Source organism: Tachysurus fulvidraco, chromosome 23, assembly GCF_022655615.1.
Source record: "Tachysurus fulvidraco isolate hzauxx_2018 chromosome 23, HZAU_PFXX_2.0, whole genome shotgun sequence".
NCBI classification, from domain to species: domain Eukaryota; kingdom Metazoa; phylum Chordata; class Actinopteri; order Siluriformes; family Bagridae; genus Tachysurus; species Tachysurus fulvidraco.
The window spans coordinates 335404-347903 of record NC_062540.1 but is presented as its reverse complement, the minus strand read 5'-3'; the positions used below and the strand labels follow the sequence as shown (position 1 = coordinate 347903).

At 48.9% G+C, this 12500-nt stretch overlaps 2 protein-coding genes across 8 annotated transcripts in view; one reads left to right on the top strand and one right to left on the bottom strand.

The window, feature by feature from the left end:
• The window catches only part of LOC113653045 (coiled-coil domain-containing protein 171), an 11470-nt gene extending 10747 nt beyond the window's left edge, over positions 1-723 (top strand). For 6 of the 7 annotated variants that reach the window (XM_047807558.1, XM_047807559.1, XM_047807557.1 and 3 more), the window contains one exon: positions 135-723. In XM_047807558.1, the coding sequence (XP_047663514.1) occupies positions 135-356 (222 nt within the window). In that variant the 3' untranslated portion in view covers positions 357-723. The remainder of the gene's footprint in view (positions 1-134) is intronic. The other variant, XM_047807556.1, reaches the window with a different exon arrangement.
• Positions 724-8836: 8113 nt separating this feature from the next.
• eif4e2rs1 (eukaryotic translation initiation factor 4E family member 2 related sequence 1) lies at positions 8837-10859 on the bottom strand. Its single transcript, XM_027162494.2, has 7 exons — positions 10643-10859; positions 10437-10518; positions 10027-10161; positions 9815-9919; positions 9582-9734; positions 9063-9199; positions 8837-8983 (listed from the first exon to the last, which is right to left on the bottom strand). The coding sequence occupies exons 1-7, from the start codon at positions 10657-10659 to the stop codon at positions 8944-8946; spliced, it is 669 nt and encodes a 222-aa protein (XP_027018295.1). The 5' UTR covers positions 10660-10859; the 3' UTR covers positions 8837-8943.
• Between the last annotated feature and the right edge of the window lie 1641 nt (positions 10860-12500).

Here is a 12500-nt window from a genome sequence, read left to right as displayed (position 1 = left end):
AGTCACAGAGAAACAGAATAGATTTGAATTGTGTTGTAATAATGAGAGAATCACCTCAGGCTGTAAGAGGAGACTCCAGTGTGTGTGTAATGTGTGTGTGTGTGTGTGTAATGTGTGTGTGTGTTTATCATCAGCAGCTTATGGCGTGTGCCGACACACCGGTTCCTTCTTCTGAAGCTGAGGGGAACTTGGGGACACCGGCTCCCTCAGACGTGGGTGTTGCAGTGAAAGACGTCCCCAGAAACACACACACACTCCTAAACAAGTCCAGAGTTCCACTGAAGAAGGGCAGAAGTGTGAAAAAAGCCTCCAAAATCTCCACAAGTGTCAAAAGTGCCTCAAAAGCATCAACATAAAAAACTTTAAACAATGAAATGAATTTTGTACTTTAGTTTTTTAGCAAATAAGATTTTTATAGCCATGTTATTGTTACTTACTGTTAGTAATAAGTCATGTTAAAAGGTGGACACACACACACACACACACACACACACAGGAAGTCCAGGAAGAAATCAATAAACAAGAAATACTGCATTTTGAATTATTGAAGTTTCTTCTGTTATTCATCAAGATGTCAAAAGAACGTCCTCAAATCTGTGCCTCGTTTCCGTCTCTGCAGTTTAACACCGTGGCAGAGACGTTTTAAAGGTTTACTCTGAGGCAGACTCACAGAAACTGGAGTGTTTAAGACTGAATAAAGACTCGCTGGTGTTTCTCCTGCTAGTGTGTGTGTGTGTCTGCTGTAGCCTCAGGTTCCTGTTCTTACTGACTGTAGAAGAACCTGCTGTGGTCTCGTCCACCTCACGGTTGGATGTGGTGTGTTCAGTGATGCTTTTCTGCTCAGCACATTTGTAAAGAGTCACTGCATAAGTTACTGTAGACTTCGTCAGCTCGTTCTCCTGATCTCTGTACATCGGCCCACAGAGCCCACGCTCACTCTCACTCGACTACTCTCACTCCCACTCTCACTCCCACTCTCACTCGACTACTCTCACTCCCACTCTCACTCGACTACTCTCACTCCCACTCTCACTCGACTACTCTCACTCCCACTCTCACTCCCACTCTCACTCGACTACTCTCACTCCCACTCGACTACTCTCACTCCCACTCGACTACTCTCACTCCCACTCTCACTCCCACTCTCACTCGACTACTCTCACTCCCACTCGACTACTCTCACTCCCACTCGACTACTCTCACTCCCACTCGACTACTCTCACTCCCACTCTCACTCGACTACTCTCACTCCCACTCGACTACTCTCACTCCCACTCGACTACTCTCACTCCCACTCTCACTCGACTACTCTCACTCGACTACTCTCACTCCCACTCGACTACTCTCACTCCCACTCGACTACTCTCACTCCCACTCGACTACTCTCACTCCCACTCTCACTCGACTACTCTCACTCCCACTCGACTACTCTCACTCCCACTCGACTACTCTCACTCCCACTCTCACTCGACTACTCTCACTCGACTACTCTCACTCCCACTCTCACTCGACTACTCTCACTCGACTACTCTCACTCCCACTCGACTACTCTCACTCCCACTCTCACTCGACTACTCTCACTCCCACTCTCACTCCCACTCTCACTCGACTACTCTCACTCCCACTCTCACTCTCACTCGACTACTCTCACTCGACTACTCTCACTCCCACTCTCACTCCCACTCGACTACTCTCACTCCCACTCGACTACTCTCACTCCCACTCTCACTCCCACTCGACTACTCTCACTCCCACTCTCACTCGACTACTCTCACTCCCACTCGACTACTCTCACTCCCACTCGACTACTCTCACTCCCACTCTCACTCTCACTCGACTACTCTCACTCCCACTCTCACTCGACTACTCACTCTCACTCCCACTTGACTACTCTCACTCTCACTCGACTACTCTCACTCCCACTCCCACTCACTCGACTACTCTCACTCGACTACTCTCACTGCCACTTGACTACTCTCACTGCCACTCGACTACTCTCACTCCCACTCGACTACTCTCACTCCCACTCTCACTCCCACTCTCACTCCCACTCGACTACTCTCACTCTCACTGCCACTCGACTACTCTCACTCCCACTCGACTACTCTCACTCCCACTCGACTACTCTCACTCCCACTCGACTACTCTCACTCCCACTCGACTACTCTCACTCCCACTCGACTACTCTCACTCCCACTCCCACTCGACTACTCTCACTCCCACTCGACTACTCTCACTCCCACTCGACTACTCTCACTCCCACTCGACTACTCTCACTCTCACTCGACTATTCTCACTCCCACTCGACTACTCTCACTCGACTACTCTTACTCCCACTCGACTACTCTCACTCTCACTCGACTACTCTCACTCCCACTCTCACTCTCACTCGACTACTCTCACTCCCACTCGACTACTCTCACTCCCACTCGACTACTCTCACTCCCACTCTCACTCGACTACTCTCACTCGACTACTCTCACTCCCACTCTCACTCGACTACTCTCACTCGACTACTCTCACTCCCACTCGACTACTCTCACTCCCACTCTCACTCGACTACTCTCACTCCCACTCTCACTCCCACTCTCACTCGACTACTCTCACTCCCACTCTCACTCTCACTCGACTACTCTCACTCGACTACTCTCACTCCCACTCTCACTCCCACTCGACTACTCTCACTCCCACTCGACTACTCTCACTCCCACTCTCACTCCCACTCGACTACTCTCACTCCCACTCTCACTCGACTACTCTCACTCCCACTCGACTACTCTCACTCGACTACTCTCACTCCCACTCTCACTCCCACTCGACTACTCTCACTCACACTCACACTCGACTACTCACACTCCCACTTGACTACTCTCACTCTCACTCGACTACTCTCACTCCCACTCCCACTCACTCGACTACTCTCACTCGACTACTCTCACTGCCACTTGACTACTCTCACTCCCACTCGACTACTCTCACTCACACTCGACGTCGCTGACTCGCACTCGCACTCCCACTCTCACTCCCACTCGACTACTCTCACTCTCACTGCCACTCGACTACTCTCACTCCCACTCGACTACTCTCACTCCCACTCGACTACTCTCACTCCCACTCGACTACTCTCACTCCCACTCGACTACTCTCACTCCCACTCGACTACTCTCACTCCCACTCCCACTCGACTACTCTCACTCCCACTCGACTACTCTCACTCCCACTCGACTACTCTCACTCCCACTCGACTACTCTCACTCTCACTCGACTATTCTCACTCCCACTCGACTACTCTCACTCGACTACTCTTACTCCCACTCGACTACTCTCACTCTCACTCGACTACTCTCACTCCCACTCTCACTCTCACTCGACTACTCTCACTCCCACTCGACTACTCACTCTCACTCCCACTTGACTACTCTCACTCTCACTCGACTACTCACTCTCACTCCCACTTGACTACTCTCACTCTCACTCGACTACTCACTCCCACTCACTCGACTACTCTCACTCCCACTCCCACTCGACTACTCTCACTGCCACTCGACTACTCTCACTGCCACTCGACTACTCTCACTGCCACTCGACTACTCTCACTGCCACTCGACTACTCTCACTCTCACTCGACTACTCTCACTCCCACTCGACTACTCTCACTCCCACTCAACTACTCTCACTCCCACTCGACTACTCTCACTCCCACTCCCACTCGACTACTCTCACTCCCACTCGACTACTCTCACTCCCACTCGACTACTCTCACTCCCACTCGACTACTCTCACTCTCACTCTCCACTCGACTATTCTCACTCCCACTCGACTACTCTCACTCCCACTCTCACTCGACTACTCTTACTCCCACTCGACTACTCTCACTCGACTACTCCTCACTCCCACTCTCACTCCCACTCGACTACTCTCACTCTCACTCGACTACTCTCACTCCCACTCTCACTCGACTACTCTCACTCCCACTCGACTACTCACTCTCACTCCCACTTGACTACTCTCACTCTCACTCGACTACTCACTCTCACTCCCACTTGACTACTCTCACTCTCACTCGACTACTCACTCCCACTCCCACTCACTCGACTACTCTCACTCCCACTCCCACTCGACTACTCTCACTGCCACTCGACTACTCTCACTGCCACTCGACTACTCTCACTCCCACTCGACTACTCTCACTCCCACTCTCACTCCCACTCGACTACTCTCACTCCCACTCTCACTCCCACTCGACTACTACTCTCACTCCCACTCTCACTCCACTCGCCTACTCTCACCCCCACTCTCACTCGACTACTCTCACTCGACTACTCTCACTCCCACTCTCACTCGACTACTCTCACTCCCACTCTCACTCGACTACTCTCACGCCAACTCGACAACTCTCACTCGACTACGCGCACTCCCACTCGACTACTCTCACTCTCCCACTCCGACTACTCTCACTCCCACTCGACTACTCTCACTCCCACTCTCACTCGACTATCTCACTCCCACTCGACTTCTCTTACTCCCACTCGACTACTCTCACTCCCACTCTCACTCGACTACTCTCATCGACTACTCTCACTCCCACTCTCACTCGACTACTCTCACTCGACTACTCTCACTCCCACTCTCACTCCCACACTCACTCGACTCCTCTCACTCACACACTCACTCACTCTCGAGAACTCTCACTCGCCTACTCTCACTCACACTCTCACTCTCACTCGACTACTCTCTCTCGACTACTCTCACTCGAACTCTCACTCCCACTCTACTACTCTCACTCCCACTCGACTACTCTCACTCCCACTCTCACTCCCACTCGACTACTCTCACTCTCACTCTCACTCGACGACTCTCACTCCCACTCGACTACTCTCACTCCCCACTCGACTACTCTCACTCCCACTCTCACTCTCACTCGACTACTCTCACTCCCACTCTCACTCGAATACTCACTCTCACTCCCACTTGACTACTCTCACTCTCAACTCGACTACTCTCACTCCACTCCCCACCTCACTCGACTACTCTCACTCGACTACTCTCACTGCCACTTGACTACTCTCACTGCCCACTCGACTACTCTCACTCCACTCGACTACTCTCACTCCCACTCTCACTCCCACTCTCACTCCCACTACGACTACTCTCACTCTCACTGCCCACTCGACTACTCTCACTCCCACTCGACTACTCTCACTCCCACTCGACTACTCTCACTCCCACTCGACTACTCTCACTCCCACTCGACTACTCTCACTCCCACTCGACTACTCTCACTCCCACTCCCACTCGACTACTCTCACTCCCACTCGACTACTCTCACTCCCACTCGACTACTCTCACTCCCACTCGACTACTCTCACTCTCACTCGACTATTCTCACTCCCACTCGACTACTCTCACTCGACTACTCTTACTCCCACTCGACTACTCTCACTCTCACTCGACTACTCTCACTCCCACTCTCACTCTCACTCGACTACTCTCACTCCCACTCGACTACTCTCACTCCCACTCGACTACTCTCACTCCCACTCTCACTCGACTACTCTCACTCGACTACTCTCACTCCCACTCTCACTCGACTACTCTCACTCGACTACTCTCACTCCCACTCGACTACTCTCACTCCCACTCTCACTCGACTACTCTCACTCCCACTCTCACTCCCACTCTCACTCGACTACTCTCACTCCCACTCTCACTCTCACTCGACTACTCTCACTCGACTACTCTCACTCCCACTCTCACTCCCACTCGACTACTCTCACTCCCACTCGACTACTCTCACTCCCACTCTCACTCCCACTCGACTACTCTCACTCCCACTCTCACTCGACTACTCTCACTCCCACTCGACTACTCTCACTCCCACTCGACTACTCTCACTCCCACTCTCACTCGACTACTCTCACTCCCACTCTCACTCGACTACTCACTCTCACTCCCACTTGACTACTCTCACTCTCACTCGACTACTCTCACTCCCACTCCCACTCACTCGACTACTCTCACTCGACTACTCTCACTGCCACTTGACTACTCTCACTGCCACTCGACTACTCTCACTCCCACTCGACTACTCTCACTCCCACTCTCACTCCCACTCTCACTCCCACTCGACTACTCTCACTCTCACTGCCACTCGACTACTCTCACTCCCACTCGACTACTCTCACTCCCACTCGACTACTCTCACTCCCACTCGACTACTCTCACTCCCACTCGACTACTCTCACTCCCACTCGACTACTCTCACTCCCACTCCCACTCGACTACTCTCACTCCCACTCGACTACTCTCACTCCCACTCGACTACTCTCACTCCCACTCGACTACTCTCACTCTCACTCGACTATTCTCACTCCCACTCGACTACTCTCACTCGACTACTCTTACTCCCACTCGACTACTCTCACTCTCACTCGACTACTCTCACTCCCACTCTCACTCTCACTCGACTACTCTCACTCCCACTCGACTACTCACTCTCACTCCCACTTGACTACTCTCACTCTCACTCGACTACTCACTCTCACTCCCACTTGACTACTCTCACTCTCACTCGACTACTCACTCCCACTCACTCGACTACTCTCACTCCCACTCCCACTCGACTACTCTCACTGCCACTCGACTACTCTCACTGCCACTCGACTACTCTCACTGCCACTCGACTACTCTCACTGCCACTCGACTACTCTCACTCTCACTCGACTACTCTCACTCCCACTCGACTACTCTCACTCCCACTCAACTACTCTCACTCCCACTCGACTACTCTCACTCCCACTCCCACTCGACTACTCTCACTCCCACTCGACTACTCTCACTCCCACTCGACTACTCTCACTCCCACTCGACTACTCTCACTCTCACTCTCACTCGACTATTCTCACTCCCACTCGACTACTCTCACTCCCACTCTCACTCGACTACTCTTACTCCCACTCGACTACTCTCACTCGACTACTCTCACTCCCACTCTCACTCCCACTCGACTACTCTCACTCTCACTCGACTACTCTCACTCCCACTCTCACTCGACTACTCTCACTCCCACTCGACTACTCACTCTCACTCCCACTTGACTACTCTCACTCTCACTCGACTACTCACTCTCACTCCCACTTGACTACTCTCACTCTCACTCGACTACTCACTCCCACTCCCACTCACTCGACTACTCTCACTCCCACTCCCACTCGACTACTCTCACTGCCACTCGACTACTCTCACTGCCACTCGACTACTCTCACTCCCACTCGACTACTCTCACTCCCACTCTCACTCCCACTCGACTACTCTCACTCCCACTCTCACTCCCACTCGACTACTCTCACTCCCACTCTCACTCCCACTCGACTACTCTCACTCCCACTCTCACTCGACTACTCTCACTCGACTACTCTCACTCCCACTCTCACTCGACTACTCTCACTCCCACTCTCACTCGACTACTCTCACTCCCACTCGACTACTCTCACTCCCACTCGACTACTCTCACTCGACTACTCTCACTCCCACTCGACTACTCTCACTCCCACTCGACTACTCTCACTCCCACTCGACTACTCTCACTCCCACTCGACTACTCTCACTCCCACTCCCACTCGACTACTCCCACTCCCACTCCCACTCGACTACTTCCACTCGACTACTCTCACTCCCACTCTCACTCCCACTCGACTACTCTCACTCCCACTCGACTACTCTCACTCCCACTCGACTACTCTCACTCCCACTCCCACTCGACTACTTCCACTCGACTACTCTCACTCCCACTCTCACTCCCACTCGACTACTCTCACTCTCACTCGACTACTCTCACTCCCACTCTCACTCTCACTCGACTACTCTCACTCCCACTCGACTACTCACTCTCACTCCCACTTGACTACTCTCACTCTCACTCGACTACTCACTCTCACTCCCACTTGACTACTCTCACTCTCACTCGACTACTCACTCCCACTCCCACTCACTCGACTACTCTCACTCCCACTCCCACTCGACTACTCTCACTGCCACTCGACTACTCTCACTGCCACTCGACTACTCTCACTGCCACTCGACTACTCTCACTCCCACTCGACTACTCTCACTCCCACTCTCACTCCCACTCGACTACTCTCACTCCCACTCTCACTCCCACTCGACTACTCTCACTCCCACTCTCACTCCCACTCGACTACTCTCACTCCCACTCTCACTCGACTACTCTCACTCCCACTCTCACTCCACTACTCTCACTCCCACTCGACTACTCTCACTCCCACTCGACTACTCTCACTCCCACTCGACTACTCTCACTCCCACTCCCACTCGACTACTCTCACTCCCACTCGACTACTCTCACTCCCACTCGACTACTCTCACTCCCACTCCCACTCGACTACTCTCACTCCCACTCCCACTCGACTACTCTCACTCCCACTCGACTACTCTCACTCCCACTCGACTACTCTCACTCCCACTCGACTACTCTCACTCCCACTCGACTACTCTCACTCCCACTCCCACTCGACTACTTCCACTCGACTACTCTCACTCCCACTCGACTACTCTCACTCCCACTCGACTACTCTCACTCCCACTCGACTACTCCCACTGTTCAGTTGTGTGAAAATCCCAGCAGGAGATCAGCAGCTTCTGAAACACTCGTCCCAGCTCATCTTTAGTCTCATTGTAGAAGCATCTGCATCACACTCGAGGATAAAATCTGCTCCATTTCATTTATTCCACATTATTACTGAAACAGATGTTTTTGAAACTCCTCTAAAACAGTTCAGGAGACACGTCACGTTCACAACAAACCTCCAACACAGGATTCTAAGCAAAGACATTTATTATATTTTACATGGGAAAAAAAAACTTTCCACAGGAATGGAATGTTGTGGAGGGGCGGAGCCTCTTCCTGAAGGATGTGTGTGTTCGTCACACAGCGATCTTTGTGTTGCGGAAGCTGGAATTGTCCCTGTGATAAAAAAACCCAATCAGATCAGAACCAAAAATACAGTGTGTGTGTGTGTGTGTGTGTGTGTGTATAAACATACTTGAGGCTGTCGTTGTGTGTTTTGTACTCCATGATGGTGTTAGGAGGGAGGTTCAGGACTCGGCGCAGTGTGTCTCTGATGCGTGATGTCGTTACCTGATCACTCGCTGTTTTATTCCAGATGGACAAGATGTCCTCCTACACACACACACACACACACACACGGCCAGAGCAGTTTTAACACATTTTTTTTACCTTCTAGAATAAAAATGAAAAATTCGGTCTCACACTGTTTGGACTTTAAACGTCTCTTAATTGTAATTATTAAAACAATCTAACAAAGCTTTATTACACAAAACTGCAAATATAAAGTGTAACATGAATTTATGAATGAATGACATCATCAGGCTCAGATGTCACAGCTGTGTCTATAACAGTCACAAAACACAATCCACTCATCAACATCCTGATGTGTAACTTATAATAAAAATGCTGAGCAGAACCAGCCGCTAATCTCTACTCACTAATCCGAAAGATTACTAAAGTATTATGAGCAGTTGTGCAGCATTTCAGCTCTAACCTGAAAGCGTATGGAGACGACGACGCCACACACCTCCTCCCCCACCATGAACTGCTCTCCCAACATCGCTAAGATGATGTTCTCCCAGAACCTCGACGCCAAACCCTTGCGCAGACGAATAATCCACTTACCTCCGTTCTTATTGGCTTCATCCTGAAACACAAACCCAGACACATATTACACACACACACACACACACACACAAACACACACACTCCCAACTTAACACACACCTCCCACATAGGTTTGATTCCCTCTTTGAATAAGTGGAAGTCACTGTGACCCGTCAGATCTCCAGGACGAACAAGATGACTGTAGAACTTCCAGAACTGTTCCACCTGTGGCACACACACACACACACACACACACACACACTTACAGCTAAAGAAATACAGTTATCCCTTAAAATAAGTTAGTCATCACACACACTAATAAACACACTGACCGATGCGACCGTGCCGATCTGTCGAATGTTCTGTTCATAGCTCTGTGTGTTCGCGGGTCTGCTGGGGGTCCGGCGTGAGTACCAGAATGTGTAGTTATACTGCAGAGGGTGTTCACCTGGAGCTGGGGTTACTGTCTATACACACACACACACACACACACACACACACACCAGAGAGTATGAAGAACCATGAGCTCTTAATCATATGTGAATGAGAAACAGAGAGAAACTGAATGAGAGATGAATCAATTGTGGGTTCCGAGTAAATGTGGAATCGACTCTCAGTTTGATTCTTTACCAAACTCAACTCGAGTGAAATGTGTTAACTGACGCAGATTTGTCCTGAATTCTGATTGGTCGCCTTACTGAAGCCACCAGAGTTAATGATAATAAAGGTCTAAAATATTTACCTTCCTCCTGTTATTATTATTATTATTGACACTTTCCGAGTCGGTTACATTCCTCTTGTCCTCCGTTTCGTCCTCTTTCACACTGTAGAAACAAACCAAGTGTAAAACAGCAATAATAATAATAATAATAATAATAATAATAATAATGTAAATAAAGCACATTTATGGTGTGTGTTAGCACAGAATTAGCATAAAGGCTAACTCACTTCTCAAACTGATTCATTCTGTTCACTTCACAACTTCTCTCATTAACTCTACAGTAATACGGCAGATTTTTACCCACTGAACATAAAACAGGACACCATTCAGTTTTAGAGACGTTTTAAAATATAATCAACAAAAAAACAACATGCTAATCAGCTAACAATGGCATTTACTGAACGTGTCAGTGCGCATGCGCAAACCTCACGCGTTACGCATTTGCCGTACAGAAACTCAAGAGGACAAAAATGTCGCGTTGTAATAAACTCGTTTTTGTATTGAATTCTTTGCTTTATACTGGCTTTTCATTCGAATATCTATCTATCTATCTATCTATCTATCTATCTATCTATCTATCTATCTATCTATCTATCTATCTATCTATCTATCTATCTATCTATCTATCTATCTATTAATTATAAATGTTGTTGTTTTAAGGCGACAGGCTGTGTTTTCCTCCTAGTGCCAGCAGATGGCGCTGTGTGAATAAGAAATAGTGTGTAAATTAAAAAAAAATTAGATTCAGGTTTCAAGTTGTTTTCTAATAAACTCCATCATTAAAAGCACCTAAGAATGCATCAAATGTATTTAAATTGAGATGTAGATTAAATGAGATTGACTGAACTTTTCAGCCATTTGATGCTTCAGTTGTTCTTTAAATGCTGATTTATTCAGTGTTTATAAGCATAAATCATGCGGAGATGATGAACATGATCTTATTTGTACTTACTAACAGTAATAACCATGTGCTACAGTTTCTAAGCCCCGCCCCCTGTCACATCTCCCTATCACACATCAGACACCATTCAGCTGTCCGGTGTACAGTAAAGGAACACTAAGGTAAACACTGTGTAACTAAAACATTTAATGACTTAAGAATCTTTTGTTAATGACTTTACTCACACACTCCTTCTTCACAGCTGGTGTACAGTGACGTGACAGAGCTGTCAGTGTGTGTGTATGTGTGTGTATGTGTCTTCTGTCTGTGTGTGTGTCTTCTGTGTGTGTGTCTGTGTGTGAGCACGCACACACGCACGCACGCGCACACACACACACACACACACACACACACACACACACACACACACACACACACACACACACACACACACATGTGATGGTGAGGGTATGTTTATCTATGTGATGTTCAGACCCTAAGAGACCCACACACTAATTTATTTTACACATGCTAAAAAAACACTTTTGGAATTTACAATTACACACACATCAATCTCACGGCTTCATTATTTACAATTACCTTCAAACTATCTTTTGTGTGTGTGTGTGTCTGTGTGTGTCTGTGTGTCTGTGTGTGTGTGTCTGTGTGTGTGTGTGTGTGTGTGTGTGTGTCTGTGTGTGTGTCTGTGTGTGTCTGTGTGTATGTGTCTGTGTGTGTGTGTGTGTCTGTGTGTGTGTCTGTGTGTGTGTGTCTGTGTGTGTGTGTGTGTCTGTGTGTGTGTGTGTCTGTGTGTGTGTGTCTGTGTGTGTGTCTGTGTGTGTGTGTGTGTGTCTGTGTGTGTGTGTGTGTGTGTGTGGGTCTGTGTGTGTGTGTGTGTGTGTGTGTGTGTGTCTGTGTCTGTGTATGTGTGTGTATGTGTGTGTGTATGTGTGTGTGTCTGTGTCTGTGTATGTGTGTGTGTCTGTGTGTGTCTGTGTGTCTGTGTATGTGTGTGTGTCTGTGTGTGTCTGTGTGTCTGTGTATGTGTGTGTGTCTGTGTGTATATTATCTTACTGAATTTCAGACAGAACTGTTCTTTCATTTAACATTTTCTTTCTTTCTTTCTTTCTTTCTTTCTTTCTTTCTTTCTTTCTTTCTTTCTTTCTTTCTTTCTTTCTTTCTTTCTTTCTTTCTCTCTTTCTTTC